The sequence below is a fragment of the Brachypodium distachyon genome, chromosome 4 (genome assembly GCF_000005505.3).
Source record: "Brachypodium distachyon strain Bd21 chromosome 4, Brachypodium_distachyon_v3.0, whole genome shotgun sequence".
Classification (NCBI taxonomy): domain Eukaryota; kingdom Viridiplantae; phylum Streptophyta; class Magnoliopsida; order Poales; family Poaceae; genus Brachypodium; species Brachypodium distachyon.
The window spans coordinates 28,856,721-28,878,379 of NC_016134.3; the positions used below are offsets into that span (position 1 = coordinate 28,856,721).

The 21,659-nt window shown below is 44.4% G+C and overlaps 1 protein-coding gene across 1 annotated transcript; it reads left to right on the forward strand.

The window, feature by feature from the left end:
- Positions 1-3,154: 3,154 nt before the first annotated feature.
- LOC100835967 (transcription factor MYB8) lies at positions 3,155-4,648 on the forward strand. The gene is made up of 3 exons (XM_003576186.4): positions 3,155-3,462; positions 3,557-3,686; positions 3,783-4,648. The coding sequence occupies exons 1-3, from the start codon at positions 3,330-3,332 to the stop codon at positions 4,315-4,317; spliced, it is 798 nt and encodes a 265-aa protein (XP_003576234.1). The 5' UTR covers positions 3,155-3,329; the 3' UTR covers positions 4,318-4,648.
- Positions 4,649-21,659: the final 17,011 nt, after the last annotated feature.

The following is a 21,659-nucleotide window of genomic DNA, read 5'->3' on the forward strand; positions in this document are numbered from 1 at the left end:
TACTGGTACTACTACCAGATCTTTGTGTGCCATGGGGAGCTAGCTAATGACTGGCCAGGCATACACACAACCCAACAAAGGAGGAGAAGAGCAAAACCTACCTAACCACCGGGAGTCATTCCTCGCCAATCAATTCCCTAGCTACCCATTCCACACGAGAGGCCAAAACAAGCCTTGTCCTGTTCCTTTTCTTCTCTGTTCTTGGATACTTATATATGTGTGTGCACCCAGACTGAGTTTGTGTTCGTATAGATCCAAGAGAAAATGAACAGAAGAAAAATGAATTGATAGGCTATTGTTTCTTAATATCAAGAAGTTTCTCTTTTTTTTCAAAGGAGAAGTTCCAAATATGTGTTAGTATACATGTAGTAGTGAGAGGTTTCCTAAGACCAGAGGGATGGGACAGTACCACGGATTATTCTCTAGAACTATTATCTGTATCACCACTATCACCACCAAACCCATATGAGTAAACAAATTCTTAAGGCTACGGGAAAACATCGTCCTTGGAATGACACTTTTTGCTTAGAAGAACAGATAGGGCAGAGTGACCAGAACTTTGTGTAGTCAAGACTCCAGGAGTGCAATCAGGGACAGTAGTACAACCTTATTCCCTAGGCTTGGAATCTTAATTTTCCCTGTGAGATTTTCATACAAGGTTTACACAGACTGGGCATGAATTCTGATATTTCTTTTTCAGGAAAAAAGGGCTGCAGCACTACGTGTGCAAAAGACTATCGATATTAAACCAAGGTTTTTATAACTTTGTAGGATAGGCCAAATTAAATTCAAACCGTCTCGCATGCATGTGCAAGGTTTAAATCATCTTAAATTCAAACCTTTTTCTTTAGACCACATAGTATTTACCTGGCAACAATTTATGCACTCCATGTTAAAATGTTAATTATGATGTAACAATAACAAATATTCTCTTCGTTTGGGTTTATAAGTCCCACGCGAACATAATAACGCCTGTGGCTGGGAGTGCGACTTCCGATGCAAGCTGCTTGTAGTTGCAAACATGCACACCAACCAAGCACGCACTTAGGAGATGAGAAATATGGATCGAGCAATAGTATATTAGTGGATCCCATGCATTAAGAAAAACACAGGATCGCCCACAAGTTGCTATCCATATCAAGAGGGAGGAGGGGGTTATTAGAGGGTAGCTCACCAAATCGATTTAGATTCTTTCCTTTCCTTGCTTCTTTCCCTTTCTTTTGCTTCTCTCCCTCCCTTTCGTGCACGATCGCACACACAAAGAAAGACATATGCATGCTGCTGGAAGGGATTGATTGATATGGGTTTCTAGAATCTCAGAAAAGAGAAGCTTAGCGTGGGGTGATAGAAAAATGTCGGTGGGTGAGCCAGGAAATATTTTACATAGCATAATTTTGAGGAAGGGAATAAACACTTAATTAAACACTTTTCATAGCCATTGAGCATATACTGTGTCAGTCGCCATGTGCTGCTGATGTGTACGTGCGTGTAGAACCATTGGGAACTGATTCCTGTTAAGAATTAATTATTTAGATTAACCATTACTTGTAATGTAAAGCATCAAATGGTTGCCTATGCAAACCGTGGGCCTGCATTTTCAGTCATGCTTTTGCCGGGGACGTGACTCTTTGCTCACCTCCCTCCCGGACAGACACACTCCTTGTACCACTCGATCATCAATGGAACCAAGAGTTCGGATCATTGCATTTCATTCAAAACATTATCAGCACTTCGACCCTACGAGAAAAGAGCAATCAAGACAAGAGAAGGAAGAAGAACAGAAGAAAGGAGAGATGGCGAGAATTCGCGTTACATCACCCCTCGGGATCTCTCCCGGACCGTTCATCCATCGCCACTACCACTTCAAAATATCGAGGACCATGTCGTCGTGTAGTGGTGCAGCTAGATTGGGAGCCATAGCCACAGTAGGAGCGATGTCATGCACCACTATGTGAGGGGCCGCAACGATGGCGGCAACGACGACGAGTGAAGGGTCCAAGAGAGGTCCAAAGGGTGATTGTAACGCGAATCTTCATCATCTCACCTTTCTTCTGTTCTTCTTCCTTCCTTTATTGTCTCGATTGGTATTTCTCGCAGAGTCAAATGTTGTTAACATTTGGAATGAAATGTAATGATTCCAAATCTTGGCTCCATTGATGATGAATCCACTATCTATAGTGGTACAAGGGGTGTCCGTCCGAGAGGAATGCGAACAAAAGTCATGTCCGCTCGGTGAAAAGCACGAGCGCGCAAAAATGCAACCCAACGGTTTGCCTAGGCAACCGTTCGGTGCTTTAGAAGTAATGAATAGTGTAAATTAATAATTCTTAACAATGAGCCATTGAGTCATAATGTAAAACCAATAATAACAGGAAAATTGAAACAAAATAAAGAAGTGGAAATATAGTGTAGCAAAATACCAGTAATAAGCAATGATTACCCCCCCACCTCCCCTAATTTGTGCTACGTCTACATGTTTTTCGTGATAGATAATGTATAGAGAACGGTCCCTCATGAACAAATGTTGGCTTATTCTCTCTTACTTGCGTCTGTCATTTATGGCTTATGAAAAAGGCCACGAAAGAAATGCGAAATCGGATAACGTCGTAAGGCAAACAATTTAACCAACTGTTGGTTGTTCACGGATTGAAGCCACACAAAAAAGAGACGTTTCAGTCTTTCACCATTAAAAAAGAAAGAAGAAAACCGAAATCCCTCCAAAACAACGGAGCAAAACCCAACCGCACACAACTCCCATCAATCCCTGCACACCCACTTGCCAACTCACAAATAAGGTACACTCGCCGGGTACACATACCACAAGCACCCACCCCTCCCAATAGATTAAAGAACCACATAACGAATAAAACATAAACAAAACAAAAAAAGCGAGAAGTGATGGACGGAGGGAAGGGCATAGGACAAGCGGCTGGCATGGCATGGCACCCCGCACTGGAGTAGAAGAAGAAGAAGAAGCAGCATACCTACCTACCTACCTACCTACCAAATCCAGCTCCCCCCAATACGCAATACTCGTAGCTAGCTCCGGCCGGGCTCCTTCAACCACTCACCCCACCCTCTTCCTTTTCTCCCGTCGTCACCAACTCGGTCAAATGGCCCAGAGGGATCCGCGTCAATGGGGCCCTTCTTCCCTCCCTCAGCTCGTATAAAACCAGCTCCCCTCTATCCTTTGCATCCCTCTCTTCTCCGTAGTGCTCACAAAAAGCTCGCTCGCGCGCACCGGCCGCCACCAACAACAACACACCGGCCAATAGCTAGAGCTTCTTCCAACATATATTTACGTTGGATTTGAGGCGGCGGTGGGCGGGATGGGGAGGTCGCCGTGCTGCGAGAAGGCGCACACGAACAAGGGCGCGTGGACCAAGGAGGAGGACGGCCGCCTTGTCGCTTACATCAAGGCTCACGGCGAAGGGTGCTGGAGATCCCTCCCCAAAGCCGCAGGTATGTAGAGTTTTAGAAGAGAATCCACCGGCTATGCCGAAGAAGTAGGGCCGATGAGTGATGAGTGTTGAACATGGACATGGTGGTGTTCCAGGGCTGCTGCGGTGCGGGAAGAGCTGCAGGCTGCGGTGGATCAACTACCTGCGGCCGGACCTCAAGCGGGGAAACTTCACCGAGGAGGAGGACGAGCTCATCATCAAGCTCCACCAGCTCCTCGGCAACAAGTATGTACTACTGTGTCTACTACTACTAGTTTTTCTTCCTTTTCTTGTATCGATCCAATGGTGTTTCTCATAGGGTACTCACGTGCGTGTGTGCAGGTGGTCGCTGATCGCGGGGAGGCTGCCGGGGCGGACGGACAACGAGATCAAGAACTACTGGAACACGCACATCAAGCGCAAACTGCTCGCCCGCGGCGTCGACCCGCACACCCACCGCCCCCTCAATGCCGCCGCCGCCAACGCCATGCCACCCCACCAACAACAACTCCAGCCGCACTTCGCCGCCGCCGGACATAACCACCAGCAGGACCATCCCCCGGCCTGCAGCAGCGGCAGCGGCAGCGACGAAGACGACGAGCCGTCCGGGTCCGCCACGCCGCCCCCGTCGCGGCATGCCGGCCTCGGCATCGACCTCAACCTCTCCATCAGCCTCGCGCCCTACCAGCCGACGTCGCAGGAGCCGGACCGGCCAGCGGCGGCGGTGTGCCTGTGCTTGAACCGGCTCGGGCTGTTCCAGGACGACGCCGGCGGCAAAGGGTGCATCTGCGGCGCCGCTGAGCAGCAGCAGCAGGCCAGCGCGCAGCGGCAGCACATGTTCAGATTCATCGCGCCACTAGAGCAGGGAGGCCAATAGTAATATAGGATTAGTAGTCCCAGTAGTAAACAGTAACATTGACATGAGGGAATCGACCGATCGGACATATATTACTTTTTTTTAACTAAACCCACACATGCTTAACTAGTTAACTATCATCAGTAGCTCTCTGTAGCATGTTCATGAGGAAATTAAATCTACTCTTCTTCTTTCTTCTTTTCCATTTGCAGCTAGCTAGCCTGGGTCAAATTAGTGTATTGATCGTGCATCATCAGTCATCTGGGCTCATGACTCGGGCTATACTAGTAGTGCTACCTAACTACTTTTGCTTGCCTCTTTTAATGCTATACCTAAACCTGCATCTTCTTTCTTTTAATGTGTGTACCATGGCAAGTTCTTCATCAAACACATGCCCTTAATTTTGGCTTTTATAGAGATGTTCTTGGGGTTGGCGGAGATGTGGGACAAAGCAAATTAAGCTGGGGAGTGAGTGATGGACACTGGTGAAAGTGAGAGTGATCAGTGCTCTGCTGGTGGTTATGGGAAGTTAGGTTCTTCGATGCCTGCAAGCACATGACATGAGAAGGACTTTACTTATAAGTATAATATATACAAAAAAAATGTTTTGTCTTGTAGAGAGGGGGGAGTGGGGAGCATGTGAGATGCCCTTTTTTTTCTCTGGTTAGGTAGGTAGGTAGAAGGGATGGGAGAGGTGTTTAATGAAGGGGATAAAGTGCCATGGAGATGGAGGGAGAGAGGGGAGGGGCATGCATGGAGCCATGGATTGAGGATCTTTTTAGTTAGTTAATGACTTAATGGTCAGAGCTTGGCGTGTGGTGTGTCTCGAGGGCTGGAGAGTGGTGGTTGGTGGGCTAATTAGTAGTTTAATCATGGATTGGTATGGTTTTTCTAGGCTAACTTCAGGTTTTGAGGAAGAGTGGGAAGCCCGTCAGAGTGACCTTCAGAGGTTTAAGCACAAGGAGAGTATATTTATCAGTGGTCTACCGGATCTAGTATTATTATATATCTTTGTTTCGCAGCTAGTTATCTCTTCTCATTCCATTGAAAAATAGAACTTTGAGTTAAAAAATTGCATTATTGAAAATATAGTCCAGCTAGTACTGTCTTGCACTTTACACCAATGGGCAATGGGCAATGGGCGATGGTGCCGGCCTACTAGCATGTTATTCCTACACAATTCCTAACCTATTTTTGCTATGATGAAGCTAACACTTGGCAGCGGTCAAAAGCTAAGAGCTGAATCAGACATTGACAACTTTTCCCTCAGAAAATCTTAACTAGAGTGCAAATGTTCAATATGTAAAATATAAACTACTACTCTCTCCGTCCCATATTAAGTGACTCAAATTGTCTCAAATATGGTATGTATCTATACACAAAAAACGTCTAGATACATGTAATATTTCGTCACTTAATATAGGACGGAGGGAGTAATCGCGAAGATTCATACCAGGACGTCCAATAGTTGAAAGTCAGGTTAGGTATGATATTACATGCCAAGAACGTGTGATTCTTGCACGAAGTTTCTTTGTGGGAGTTTCATGAAATTCTATAGTCTACTTGGAGTTATGTATTCAGAAATTCCTTCAAGAAAGCATATATATAGAAGCGCGTCACTTCATGCAAAGGATTTGCTACAAAATGATGGTATACTAGTTCCCTTCTTTGTGAGCAAGCAAGGCACAAAGTTGGTATTCGTGGTAGGAGAAGAGTTTAAATGTGACAATATTGTTTGGAGTAATCATGATATAATCATTAAAGTGGCAGATTTTATTCTTAAACGTCATGTTTTTTTGTGAAAATAGAAGAAAGGTTAGTGTTAACACAAAATTACCGATGCCATCGCAAAGTCAAAATGCTGAGCAGAGATATTTTTTTTCTGTATATATATATTCCATAACGCTAATCTTGAAACGAAAGCAAAGCACTAGGTAAAAAATGGTGTCGATTCTTCCTTTGTAGCCATATGTCACGCTACCCATCTTTTACAGGATTCATCACCTCTGAATTTTTTCACATTAAAAAAGAAGGCCAGCAAATAAGAACGGCTAGGAAACTTCTATTATAATACCAGTGGATGTCTGTTCTTAATTTTGTTAAGGCAGTAATACACAAGATGACTGGACTTTCATGGCAATCAAGTGGCTGCACGCCCCATAACGTTCTGAACACCAATTTTCAAAAAATAAAATGTTCCGAAAATATAGAGAAAGTCAAACATGTAATCTATAAATAAGCTGAGGTTGTCAGATGCATACCTCATTTTCCTCCACATGTAAGCCCCTCTATGCAGAATATGAGATGACAAAAGAACTAAGCTGCAACAAGCAGTTACAGAAAATAAGTCACACACATGTAGAACTAAGCAAAATAAGATAATGCAGTAGTCAGTATCAGCAGTACACACATTTCACCAGATCTGTATTACTAAAGCATATTCACGTGACACCTGCCCTCATAGGAACGAACAAACCCTTTTGTGGCTGTTCCTACTTGATCAAATCTCAATTATATGCCCCCTTCGTGGAAGTTCAGTCACATGCATGCAGGAGAGCAAATATTTCAAGGCCTCGGAGATTGGATCTCTCTAGGATCTCCAGCTCAATCATTTTAAAATTGGTATGCTTAGACGAGTATCTGGCAAATGACAAGCTAAGCGTTTGCTTAACCGAAGAATATCTGTGGAAAGAACAGGTTTGTCTTGCAGTCAAATCGCATGCCCTTATGGCCCCCACAAGGAGCCGGACCCAGTGGCAACACACTGCAATAATTAAGACCCTCGAAATCTTGGGAGATAGGTTTGTTGAGATATGCCCATGAAAACCTGCACAAAATCTTGGAGATAGTTCCGTTGAAACGTGCCTGTGAGGCTGGGAAAACTTGCGCTTTGTGTAAAATGGACCGCAGCGACAGATTTTCCACAATGTGTGGCAGGCAGGTGGCTCAACCAATTATTAGTCTTTGCTCAGAGTTACAGTTTTTCTTGCTGGAAAGAAGAACCACGTAAAATGACATTAACCCTCCACCCGATGCTTCTGTTCATCCATGCATGAGAATGCTAAACTATAGCTATAGTGATTTGTAAAGACTAAAGAACAGCCACGTAAGCCTATACTGACCAGAGTTTGTAATCAACTCGCAATATGAGAAATTGTTTTGTATATACTCGCCTTATGTATAACTTTTAAGCCAGTATACAAAAGTCGGTAAATGTAAACAGTGAGGCAGAACTTCTTATGCCAAAGAGTCTAAAAGAAAGCTAGAGCTTAGAGGCCGGATTAGAGATTCCCAGTGAACAAAGGTATGTTGCTAAAGGTTTATTCTCATTTGACCACCTGAATCAGATAGTGGGGGCAAATCTATTCTTACCCCTCAACAGCCTCCGAAAAGCAGCACGGATGACGAAACAGTTCCACCCAACCCAAGTGATTTATTCTCTCCCGCCACCGCCCACAGATGCTGCGAACGATCGTGCGCCCCACATCCATATTCTTACAGCTGATGATGATTCACCAGGTTCCTAGCGGATAGAGGCGAATTTTGATCAGCAGACAACGTCCCGGAGGTACGTCGTACTACATCCATGACGATCGAATCATTTAATCAAAGCCAGTCAGCAGCCATTTGCATGGGCTCCTTTCTCACGCTTTTAATCGATAGAGGCTTGGGAAGCTTCCTGACCCACCAGAGATTTTGCTTGCGCCATGCCAACCGCTCAAATCGATGACCCTAAACCCGCATTATTCTCCAGAAATCTGAATCTTTGTTGGAGCACGAAAGACCACTAGCTAGTCCCCAACTTGGGAGGAGATCATGGTAGCAATGGATGGACAGGAGGTAGATGAGGGAACTTAGCTAAGGTTTTGGGCTGGGGGGGGATAGTGATACAATGGGCGGTGGCAGTTGGTGGTTGGTAGCCCACATGACGTCACCCCCAAAAGACAGCAGCAGCCAGTGGTGAGCGCCCCCTCCAAATTGCCAATTGCTCCTCTCCCGTCTCATCCCCCAGCCTTCCTTTTCAAAGGTTACTTTCCATTTGCTTGGGTGAGAGCTTTTTGATGGCTTTTGCAGAAAGTGTTGGCTTTTGTGGTGTGCTTAACATTCTAGAAGCACAAGTGACCCCCCTCCCCACCCCAGATGACTTCTCCATGAATGGTCAGTGGATGCAGCATCCGTTTGCAAAAAAAACCATCTTTGTCAGTGACCTCCTACCTCACCGGCAATATTGATAGCCGGATCGAGCAGTTTAATTAAAAAAAAATTCAGAAAGAAAAAAGGCAGGGGACTTTCATAATATCCCCCGGACCCCCGCTCGAGGCGACTCGGAGGATACCAACCCTAGCCGCCGCCGGCCGAATCCCTTCGATCCCCCCCTTGCCGCCACTGCCGTCGGCCTCTCCATGGTGGCGGCGGCCCCCTGTCTGCCTCCGAAGGTGGTGGCCGGGGATCTAGGCGGCAGGCAGCGTTCTTCGCGGAGCAGCGGAGGGCGCGGTGGCTCCTCCCTTGGCGTGCGGCAGGCTGGGATACTTGGTGTGCGGCGGCCGCGCGGCCGTGAGGTGTGGCGGCACAGCTTGCTCGCCGGTGGTGCCCGGTAGTTGGTCGATGGTGGCTGGGGCGACTCGGTCGTCCAGATCTGAGTTGCCCGGTTCCAGCGGTTTGCGACGGCGGGCTTTGTGTTGTCCGTCCGTGGAGGCTGGGGTGGCGCCCCCCAGTGGTGGTGTTGCTGCTCTTCTGGCTGTGGGTGACGTGCAGCTTAGGCGGCCGTCCTCTTCTGTGGCTTGCGGTGGCCGTTTGGGCGCGGCGGCGGCCGTCGGGCTCGATTTCTTGCTGTCATTTGTTGTGGCCTGCAGTGGAGTGCTGTGGGGCTCGGTGAAAGCCTGGGCCAGCGTTTGCTAGTCCCAACAATGGCGACGCCTGTGGGCGCCGTGGTCCTTCTTCAAGGCATTGTTGTGCCCCTCCATCAGATCCGGGTGAAAGCCTTAGGTCCTCTGGACCGGACGATGGCGGCGCATGCGTGTGTCGTTGACTCCTTGGGGTCGCCATCTTGGAGCTGTCGGTTCACTGCTGGTCGATGCGGTTGTTGGGCAGCAGGTTCTGGCTTGGCTTGCATCTTCCGGCTTCGTCGATCTTTTACCTTGTGTTGTTTTGAGTTTCGTGTTCCTCGCTTCGTCTCGGCTTTCGGTGCCTTTCGGCAGTGGGAATGGCCAGCATCTCCACAGCGTGCTTGGGGTATCATGTGACAGGATTGGCGGTCAAGGTTCGTGCGCGGTGTCGGGTCTCGGCTTCCTAATGCCCTTCGACGTATGTCTCGGCAGCTGGCAGTCCTTCGACGGCGACGGCGGCACTCGTTGACATGTTCACTCCGGTGTCATGGTGATGGCTGCCGAGTAGGGTGGCGATGTTTGTGCTCGTCGCAATGTCTCGGTGTTGAGATGCCCTTCGATGGGCTGTGAGCGCTCCTCTAGTGACGTGTGTGCTTTTCTTGTGGCGATGTTCTTTGTGTAAGCTATCTGTGTTGCTCTCTGTTTTTTTTTTCTGTTTCGCGCATTTTGCGCTTGCAAAATCCAACTCTTAATTAATTGAATCGCGCTACCGTTTTCGTAAAAAAAAAGGCGCATCTGGTCCTGTACTGTACTCTAAGAAAGAAAACGTTGGAACTGATAACAGCCGGCCAATTCCTAGTCTTGGCAGGGGCAAAATTCAACAGCTTATCGATTAACTCCAATTAGTATTACAGCATTGCAATTTGCAAGCAGCTCCACTCTGCAACTTTCAACTTTCTAATGGGTGATCTGCGGTCGAGATCGATCGAGGCGGGTAAACTCAGATCGATGTGTAAGATCTTATCGCGTTGCGTGCTCGCAAGTGAGTGGCCCGCGACTACTGGTGGTGATCGAGTGTGCTAGCTGGTCTTTTTTGTTAAGAGGATGCAAAAGTGAGCTTCTTATCCCTTCTGCCTAACCAACCCAACATCACATTCACACGCTCGTGATGGCTCATCCCCTTAAGATCTTGTCTCCTTGCCCATGTATCTTAGTGGTTGGCGTATTGTGTACATACCTGGTTATGCAGGAGACATGGAGCATGCTGGAAGCATGGTAGAGGCAATCCAGCCACATGCTTGCACCAGCACCACATATATAACCTACGAAAACCACATGCAAGCCATACGTCAACAGTGCTCCAAAGTTCAAGCAGCCAATGTCCTCCAGTCTACATCAAACTCTGCTTCGAGGTACTTCTGGATAATTATTTGAGAGAACAGTACCTTACAAGAGCTTCTTAGCAGTACGGTGGTCCTAGCTGAAGTTGTATCCACTTAGACTATTTCAGAAGTCAAAACTCCTTCGATCAAGGCATCATGCTAGTGATTACCACTTCTTCAACTTTGATGTACTATTGAAAAAGAAGTCCCATCGACTGCAAGACGTGGAAACATAGTAGCCTGAAGACTGAGGAATGTCCAAACAGAAATGCTAAGACCGAGACATGACATCATAAACACCCTTTTGCAGTATTTATATATGCTAATCACCGCAAGAAAGAATTATGTACAGTTGATGAATCTGTTGGATAGTGCAACAGAAAAGTGGCAAAAATATGCATTTATAGTTGTTTCGAAACCATGATCAGCCTATCAGGGTCCCTGTCTCCATGCCCATATTGGATTCTATGAGATTGAACTTTGTGTTATATATACCTTTTGCCTTTTTTTAGTAGATCTGATCTTCCAGATAAAGGTGTCTAACCATTTTTACAGTGCTAAATCATGCAGATAGTATATGCTACGCATACAAAGTACAGCAAATGGCCGTTGAGACTTTTATGACTTTGTTTCCAGTTCTCCTCGCAATTAATTAAGAAGAATGGTGGCCAATGAAAATGGAGAACGATTGGGAAACTAAACGAATATATAGTTGAGGGCAGAGTTATGGCCATCTTTACATCATATTAGCAGGAAACGCGGCATGTTGCCTTAGCTTGTTTTCCGTTTCAGTTTGGCTGTTGTGGAAGCATTATTTGCAAGCTTCTCCATCAATAATCAGATGTGCATTGTTGTGCTTAAGTTTTATTGCCGTAATGCTCGAGAATAAATAGGTCCAGTGTTACACTTAATTAACATCCCCAAGCCAATGCATGTGAGTAACTTTTCCACAACCATCGAGCTAGTTAGCAGTAGTGCTATTCCTACAACAAAGTCAAAGAACACATACTTCAGTAACTAACAGAAACTGTTGTCCAGAAAAAGGAAATGAATCTGGAAAGATCAGGACAGTACATTGGGCACATATTTATTTTTCTTCTTAATAATTTGGAATACTGCTTTATTCATGGCTGCACTAATATGCATGGCATAGGTACTCCATTATGGAGCACTAGAACAATTGGTGAGGTTATTCCTATCAACAAGGCCAAATGCCCAGCTGGTTTGACTGGATGTTAAATTGCTCTCTATCTTTTTCCGACATGCTGCGCTAATGACATGAGTGAGCGGACAGGTGCTCAGCAGCTTTATTTTGCTTTTATTGACCTCTGAAAGACCATTATAAGCTTTTTGGGCAAATCTGCTTTCTGAAGCAGAAGAGATGAAATGGAGTAAACATGTTTTGGAATTCATACTGCATAGGATAAGTTAGGTCTACAGAAGGTTCTACCCATGACCATGAGAAGGACCCAGCACACTAAAGTAGGTGGGATGATATTGTGGAGGCATGCAGATATGATGCAAACCCCAGTATAGCTTTACCTAACACCACAGTCTGAGCAACTGAAAGATGGGAATATGATGTATCCGCAACATCAATGATGAAGAGTGCATTAACCCCTTCTAGAATGAGGTAGGTCAGGTGCAAAAAATACTTGAGATCTTTGTCATTGCACCACAACGTGCACCAAACAAGAGATGTAACAAAAGATATTATAAGCTCCAGTGCACCCACCGGGCCACTCTGGTATGATAAAAAGCATGAAGATATGGGTAAGCTCGATGGATTGGAAGCTTCTATGGATCTTTGTCGTTGCATCATCCGGCCTACCTAACATGCAGATAAACAAACATACTTATTCATGTTTTGAAGGCTGACACCATGACTGGAACGTTTTGTTGGTAATTTATTGCACCACTGTCCCTTTCTAACTACCATTTCCAGCTGATGGTACAGAAGAACAAATAAATAAATCTAGTTGTTGCATTTCAGTTGTTCTACTTTCAAGCACTAGCAACTAGTTAATATAGAGATTGATGTCACTCTGACCCTCTCATGGTAGCGCAAGAATAAGGTGAATATCTAAATCATGTACGTAATCACACGACTTGTGCTGGTTAGGTACCAAAATTTGTATGGCATCGTGGACAAGAGGAGCCTATGTAGAGCTGAAGCTAGGCCTTTTTATAGTAATATATTAGCTAAGAAATAAATGTTTATTGTGACAGAAGCTTAGTTAGAAAAGTTTGAGTTCAGAGGCACAGTCCCGAAGCAATCGGCTGGAAAAATGATGCCATGTAAGGACAATATATCCCAAATGTCTGATAAAGAGAATGGCTGTGCAAAAACTTGATAGGTCCAGGAAATGCAATGTTATCTGAAGAAGTCATCCTATCCTAAGAACAGGCATGAGGTGACAAATATTAGAGCATAGGCAAACACAACATCTTGTACCATTTGGTTGTACACTTGGTAACAGGTTAAAAATACAAAATACCGTTGAATGGACTAGCCAATGAGAACCAACCGTAGCTTGGGTGGTCAGCCAGCGCACAGAACTTACCATTTAAAGTCAAAAAAAATGACTAGCCAATTCATCCAAAGCATATGTTATTCTACCAAATCATGCTTAAGAATTTAGAAAAACATGGCAGTCTTGGGCCTTGGACCTGAATTCTCGACCACCATTTAAACCAAGATTTCAAATTCACAGACCATGCTAACCAAGAAGGGGTGCTACCGTGTGTTGGTAGCACGGTAGCACCCAAACGGGTGGGAGCACAGAATATTCTCTCCTCTATGATTGATCACTAGAATTCATGCTTAAGCATTTAGAAGAATATGGCAGTCTTGGGCCTTGGCCCTGAATTCTCGACCACCATTTAAACCAAGATTTTGAATTCATGATCCATGCTAGCCAAGAAAAGGATAAAAACATGTCCTGCTTCTCATAAAATACAAAATTACAAATAGAACTGAAGAAAACATTGTCATTTTATAATTTAGCGATCTCAGGGAAATTGGGCTTTTCTTTGGTTCATCTTAGCATGTCTCTTAGATTTTCTTATTAACAACACCATCGGGTTATTTCTTTGGGCCGAGGTGGGCTTATTACATGATATGCTCTTTGAGGTCTATAAAACAAGTAGGCCGACGTGGAATAGAAAATTGAAACTAGAACAATTTATTACGAGAACTGTGAGCAATTTTAAAGAGACCATTCAAATATACAAGACCAAAGTTTCAATGCACCAGAAATGTTAATGGGTGCTTGTTAAACAGCGAATAATCAGAGGTGGTAAGAATGAGGCAAGGGACAACATATCCTACCAATAATTCCTTACCAATCACTGTTGAATAATACAGATGCCTTTGTTCAGACCAGCAGGCTTTTCCATGCATGTTGTGTTTGTGACTGCAACATCAAATTGTCTCTCGAAAGTTCGATCTGTGCAGATGTTCACCCCTGCACAAATGCAAAGAAAACAGTGTTGTCAACATGGTTCAAACTACACGTAATAAAAGAAAAGGAAAATGACACGAAATTACGGTGACTAAAAAAGGTTGCCCAATTTTCAGCCTAACAGTAGTTAACATTTCAAAAGATTGTTGTATTCAAGGACACAAATACTTAAAGCCACTTTCAAGTCTGAACATGCCACAAGCTCTAGATGAACTACAAATCACGAGCCGAATCAACTTAAAAAACATTTTGTGAATATTGCCCATAAGGATCTCCTATTGTTCTAACAGATTCAAATAACAGGAAAAATTTGTTTCCTGCAAAAAAATTTTTAGTATTCAACCTGGAAAGACCAGAGATCAACATTAGTTTGGTGACCAAATATACAAGCCGGCTCAATAGGAAATAGTAGCATGCAAATGCCTCTATGAACAGGGTGTGTCACAGGTACAATACAGCCTTCCATGATTGAGGACGACATGCAGTCCCACAAAGGGCCATCTGATCGCAAAATCATGCGTCCGAAATCATATATGGAGCAGAAATTTACAGATTCTCACAAGGAACCAAGAGCAAATTTGTCATTAGTGGCATGCCGAGACCTCACAACCTCAACCGCTGATTTCAGACACCTGAATGGTCACTGATCCCATTGGATGGCTGCAACCCTGCAACTGATCTACACGCCTCGGAACAACGCCCAAACTGACTTAATGTTCATGATTTTTTTTTCTTTTCAGATCTATGCTCCTCGATCAAGAGCAAAATCGAACAGCCAGCAAGTCGAAGCTGAAGCATCTACATGTGTGCAGACGCGCAGGCATACACACACAGACAATGCGCTACTAAATACGGCGTGGACGAACCGATTGGTCAATAAACCAAGCAGGTGTTGGGCGTGGGAGAGACATGATCGACAAAGCCAGGCAGGCACACAGAAACGCAAGCAAACACGCCGATCAAATCGCGACTACGTATATGCAAGTTCCACTCATTCATGCTCCTCGCAACGCCAGACAACAAACCGATAACGAACCCCCCGAGAATCTCAACCCCGCAAGTTCCCCAACCCCAGGGATTGCTCCGCCGGGTCCACGGGCAAAACCCCAACAAAACCTGACGAGCTTAGCCCCTTTCCCCACGGGAACCCCTCCGAGCGATCGGCGTGCAGCGTCCGGTAGCGCGCATCAAACACGGACGACAGAGTGTAACACCTACTGATGATATTGTAGCCAGTCCGGCACATGTAGTGTTGTAGCTTGGGCCGTGTATGCCGTGCTATTGGGCTTTGGGCCGTGTGTGTGAGCCTGTGTGGTTGGGCTTTGTAAGGTGACCGTGTGTTATAAGCGGCACCAGAATGATATCTGGAATTATCGAAAAGATGAAAGGAAAATAGATTCCCTGTTCTCCTCCTTGTTCCTCCTTGCTTTACCCTTTCCACACGCAATCCCCGATCTCGCCGGCGACCATCACATCGCTAGGGTGAAGGTTCATCACAGCTGGTATCAGAGCCTAGACCACCGCTTGCGCTTCACCACTCGACGATGTTCCCGTAGCATCAACCAATCGGTAGCGAGACACTTCGGTGATTCGCTGTAAATCCGAGATTGGCGTGGGGTCAGTACAGAGGAGGCTGCAACGGCGCCGTCGAAGCCCTCAACTCCGTCCGCACAGACCCGCTTTGTGCTGACTGAGATGGAGGAATTGAAGGACACCTTGTTGGCCCGATTCACGGCGCTGGAGACGAAGTTGGAGTCTGTGGCGACGATGAAAAGTCACCTGGAAGCCATGGATACGAAGTTGAGTCAGCACGCAGAGGCACTAGAGCAGATGCAAGTCAAGGTGAATCTAACTATGGACTCCATGAGTAATTCCAAGGAGGAGCAGGCGGGAGGAGTGCGCCTTCCGCGAGGATCTGGGCTACCACCGCTCCATGTGCCGCGACAGGAGGAGCGGAGCATCATGGGGATGCCCTATGGCATACCCACTGCGCCACCACCACCACCTCCACCGCCGCCGCCGCCACCACCGGGAAAGGGCGCGGCCACTACCATACCTCGGGTAGCCTTTTCGCCCACAACCCTTGATGCTATACTGGGAGAGTCAAGTGGTCAATTCAGGGAGGACAGTGGCGAGGACGGGAGGCGAGCATGGATGCCAAAAATGGATTTCCCTAAATTTGACGGCACTGATGCTCGGATTTGGCTGGACACCTGTAACACCTTCTTTCAGCTGTACAATATTGCAGAGGGCTTCAAAGTGTCAGCAGCAACGATGTACATGAGAGGAAATACTACCCATTGGTATCAATCTTACAAACTCGCTAGCCCTTGGCACACCTGGCCAGTGTTTTCTGCAGCTTTTATAACTGAATTTGAAGGCTATTTGCAGAGAGACAAGACTAGGGATTGTTAACTCTGAAACAGAGTGGGACAGTGGAGGAGTATAAACGTGCCTTTGATATGCTGGTGTATCAAGTTAGGTTGTATGATCCCCATGTGGGAGGCATGATGCTTGTGCAGCGATTTATCCTTGGGCTCAAACAAGAACTTCGAGCTGCTATAGAAGTGCAGTTGCCAGATTCAGTTGCAGAGGCAGCATCTTTTGCCGCTGTACAGGAAAGTGTTCTGGAAAGGACTAAGCTCTGGACTACTAAGAGTTATCATAAGAAGCATCCGGCTAAAACTGATACAGTGGAGCAACACACTAATCAGCCTAAATTTGAAAAAGGAGAGTTGTGGAAGGCTAAACAGCTAAAGGATTACAGGAGAGCTAATGGACTTTGTTTCAAGTGTGGTGATAAATTTGCTCCTGGCCATCAGTGCCCCGCTGTGGGAGGTCAAATTAAGGCCCTAGTAACATCAGAAATACTATATGATGACGTGTTAGATGTTCTGGTGGGGGGTCAGCATGAGGAAGAGAATTGCCATGTTTCATTACATGCCTTGTCTGGAGCATGAGATTCTAGAACAATACAACTGAGAGCCTTAGTGGGCAACCAAGTACTGCTCTTACTGGTGGACTCTGGTAGTTCACACAGCTTTTTGGATGCTCACATGGTGTCCAAACTTCAGGTTCAGCCCGTTCCATTAACTCCTACTATAGTGAAGGTGGCTAATGGAGATACCTTACTCTGCACTGACCAAATCAAGGGATTTGAGTGGTGGTTCAATGGTCATACTTTTGAGCATGACATGAGGGTGTTACAACTGGGAAGTTATGATGGGATACTTGGTATGGATTGGCTTAAGAGATGGGGTACAATGTGCTGCAATTGGGACAAAAAATGGCTAGAGTCTGCTTACGAGGGCAAACTGGTGAGGCTTCAAGGTATTAACCCCACACCTCCTGCAGAATTGACAACTGTAACTATGGAGCAGTTGCTTAAACTCATCAAGGGGAATGATGTCTGGGCAGTGGCAGAACTGAGTACTGTAGAACATGACAAATTGCAGTTCAGCTCTGATTTACCACCATCTGTCAGTCAGCTGTTGCACCAATTCAGTGAAGTGTTCAGGAGCCAACTCACTTGCCTCCACATAGAGTCTTTGATCATGCAATCCACTTGTTACCTGATTCTCTTCCTGTGAACAGCAGACCTTACAGGTATTCTCCACTTCAGAAAGATGAGATTGAGAAACAAGTGACTGAAATGCTTCAAGTAGGTACTATTATTCCTAGCCTCAGTCCATATGCATCTCCTGTGCTGTTAGTTAAAAAGAAAGATGGTAGTTGGCGTTTTTGCATTGATTATAGAAAGTTAAACACTATCACTGTTAAGAGCAAGTTTCCCTTGCCCATTGTGGATGAGTTGTTAGATGAACTTGCTGACACCACTGTGTTTTCTAAACTGGACTTAAGGGCTGGGTACCATCAGATCAGGATGCTGCCAGCAGATGAGGTTAAAACTGCTTTCAAGACTCATCATGGGCATTACCAATTTAGAGTCATGCCTTTTGGCCTTACTAATGTACCTGCCACTTTTCAGTGTGTTATGAATTCCATTTTTGCACCCTATGTCAGGAAGTTTGTTCTTGTGTTCATGGACGATATTCTGGTCTATAGTAAAACTCTATCAGAACATGTAGACCATCTATCTATGGTGCTTGAAGTGTTGAAGACTAATCAATTTTATGTGAAGCTCAGTAAATGCTCTTTTGCTCAATCTCAGTTAGAATACCTTGGCCATATCATTTCTGACAAACGTGCTGCCACTGATAGTGAGAAAACTAGAGTCATGCTGGCTTGGCCAACTCCCACTACTGTTACTGAGTCGAGAGGTTTCTTGGGGCTCACTAGGTACTACAGAAAGTTTGTTAAGGCTATGGCATCTTGGCCAAACCCTTGACTGTCTTGTTACAGAAAAAGGGATTTCTCTGGTCAGATAGTGCTCAGAAAGCTTTTGATCAGTTGAAGCAAGCAATGAGTGCAACACCAGTGTTAGCCCTTCCTGACTTTACAAAGTCTTTTTGTGTGGAAACTGATGCATGTGCCACAGGAATTGGAGCAGTGCTGATGCAGGAAGGACATCCAGTGGCATTTTACAGCAAGGCACTCAGTGTTAACAATCAGAAATTATCCATTTATGAAAAAGAGTTTCTGGCTATCATGATGGCTGTGGATAGGTGGAGGCCTTATTTGTCTCGCGGCAGTTTTACCATTAAAATCGACCAAGAGGTGGTTCATGGTCTCCAAAGACTGATCGCAAAGCAGACACCTCGGCGCGTGAGTCTAGCCAATTTCTCTTTGGAGATGGTAGTTAGAAATTTGCAACAAGGAGATTTTCATCACATCGAATAAGCGTTACATCAACTATTTCCCTTGATAAAAATGATCGTCATGTCTTTCATCTTTGCAAGGAAACGTTTCGGCTGTTTTTTTTTGCTAAATTATTGACACCCTTCAGCTCTGGAGCGTACGAACGGACAAAGATGATGTCATGCTTCGGCATCTTCTCCGAGATGAGTAGTACAATTTTAAGCTCGTGTTCTTTTTTCTGTTTCTCTTTTTTCCTTTGACTTGTTCTGGATGGACACTGCTTTGTTGTAAGTCAGACTTTTGTATTCTTGGAATATATACTAGTAGGGTGTGTCTATTGGGCAGACGCCTGTTTTTTAAGCTGAAACTAGTCGCCTGGTTTCTGGCTTAAAAACAGGCGCCTGTTTTGTTGCTTCTGAACCAGTCGCCTGGTTTAGTTGACAAAATCAGTCAAATCTCATATGATTCAGCCTGCTGGGCCAAAAAGTAATAATCTGCAAGGTTTGGCGCCAAAAAACAACAATCAAATTCTGCTAGCTTTGACGCCAAAAAATACATAATTGCAAACTGCAGTAGCAACATTCTGTATGAACATGTAATGAAGGTACAAAATGCAGAGGTGATTTATGGTTTTTTGTGTGCAAGCGTGTTATCTTCTGCGCAGACAAAAACATTCAAACTCCAATTCCTTCCGGGATAGCCCAAAAACAAACATTCATCAGTGGGCTATATACGCATAAGCAAGGCTTAGAGCTAGAGCAGTCTCTAGATACACACATGATAGAATCAACTTGCAAAACACACCATACCATTTGACCTTAGATTACAGGACCAAAAGCTTGGATGCTAAGTGCATTTCGACTACTTAGTTTTGCTAACATGAAGGCCTACATCAATAACCATAAACATAACCATAGGGTAACCATATATATACATCATAGAAACTCTGACCGACAAAGATCATTTAAACCCTCTTGACATAGACTGCTGAGATAGCCTCTTCGAGTCCTCGTTACCGCGGTTCCGCCACTACCCCTTATCGATCGTCAGTTAGGCAGGGCCCTGCAAAGTCCCGGATCCCAGCCTACAGTTACTTCAAATTTTCAAACACACAAGTCTTAGCATGAATCTTGAGCTTAAGCCTTAAACTGAACCAGTGCAGGAAGCGAAAACGAACATAACTGACTAGTTGGCCATAGGCGATGTTGGACTAGTTGAAGGTCTGCCCAAACCAAAGACATCTCCGGATCCCCACTTCACCAGGTCCTAGAGGTGCAACATAAAGCACAAGGTAAGTTTTCAGCAGGTGGCAAGGGAACTGGCCCATGACAAAAACAAAAAAAAGATGTGGAAATTAGATAATTGCAGCACAGCTTGGAACATAATTTACTTACACCAAAGAAGAATTTTAGTCTGAAAATTGGAAAATGTAAAACAACAGAAAACCAAAATCGCAGACTACAGATAGAAACACCTTATCCCCTAAATCATCATAGGATTTATTACATGTCCACTGTATCCTAGATCACTAAAAGTCTAAAATATAATTCTTCTCATTAGCCAATGACTGCTTTTGAAAAGAAAGATATCGTGCAAAAATGTAAAGACAAAATGTACATAACACCTACAACTCTGCATACCTAGATACAATTCTTGAGACTTGAGCAAGCACAAGTGATCATTATGAAACAAATTTTGGGTTCCACAAGCCTGGAAAATGCCCAAAATTAATAAGAAAAAGGTTGAAGTATCCATTATCTTGGGAGAAAGCTGATGGACCCATGACAGGCTGATTAACTGCACATGATGAATTGTGGAGTGAGCACAAACTAAATAAACACGGAGGACAAAAGCATATCACGATCACAAGTATAGAATTTCTTATCTGTGGAAGTATCAGTTCCCCCTGAACAGAACCCTGTGTGATAACAGGACCAGGATATATCATACGTATATTGTGAAAAGATGTGCAAAACCTTTTGAACTGAAAGCCAATACTGATATTGAAGCTCATCATGTCATGAGTTCAAAAGAATCTACAAAGTAGAAGCAGTTTTCTATCACATGAATGCAACGAAATGGCATTGGCAAAAAAAATGCAACGAATTACATGTGAGAGCTGTATCTCAACGTACCAAACCATAAATGGCAACCGGTTGAAACCCTAACACAAACCAAACAAGATTTAAACTTGTCTTGGGTGGAATTTTGATTTGAACACTCACAGAACCAGTAATAGTACAAGGCTACCACCATTTCGACTGAGATAACTCCAATAGAGAGCTGAAAATATACACGATGTCCAAGATGGGGGAACATGAACTGAAAAATGATTTTAAATGAGCAATAGTTCTTTTGATATATATAGAGTGCTCGGAAGCCCATGCCATGATGCCAATTAAGAAGAAACAGTAATTCATAAACCCTCCACAAGCAAATGAAAGCCGGAAAAAAGTAGAGGATATTAACAATTGCAATTTAATAAACTAAAAATTGCACATGTTTAAATTGCTGTAATTAAAACACAGAGTGTAGAGTAGAATAATTTTTTTTAAAATAGAACACATACATCATAGAGGGTGCATCGTATGATGTTCAAAAAACAAAAAATAATAGCAATTGCAAATTTAGTAACTTGAAAATTGCAGAAGTTAAGAATGTTGTAATTAAAGGCAGGGTGTAGTGCAATTTGAATTTAGAAAAAAAAATGGAACATATTCATCATAGGAAAGTAAAAAAAACAGAGAATATTAGCGATTGCAATTTAGTAAACTAGAAATTGCATAGGTTTAAATTGCTGTAATTAAACCAGAGTGTAATGCAAATTAAATGTTTAAAAACAGAAGACATACATCATATGATATTCAAAAAACAGAAAATATTAGCAATTGCAACCTAGTAAGTGAAATTACAGAGGTTAAAAATGCTGTAAT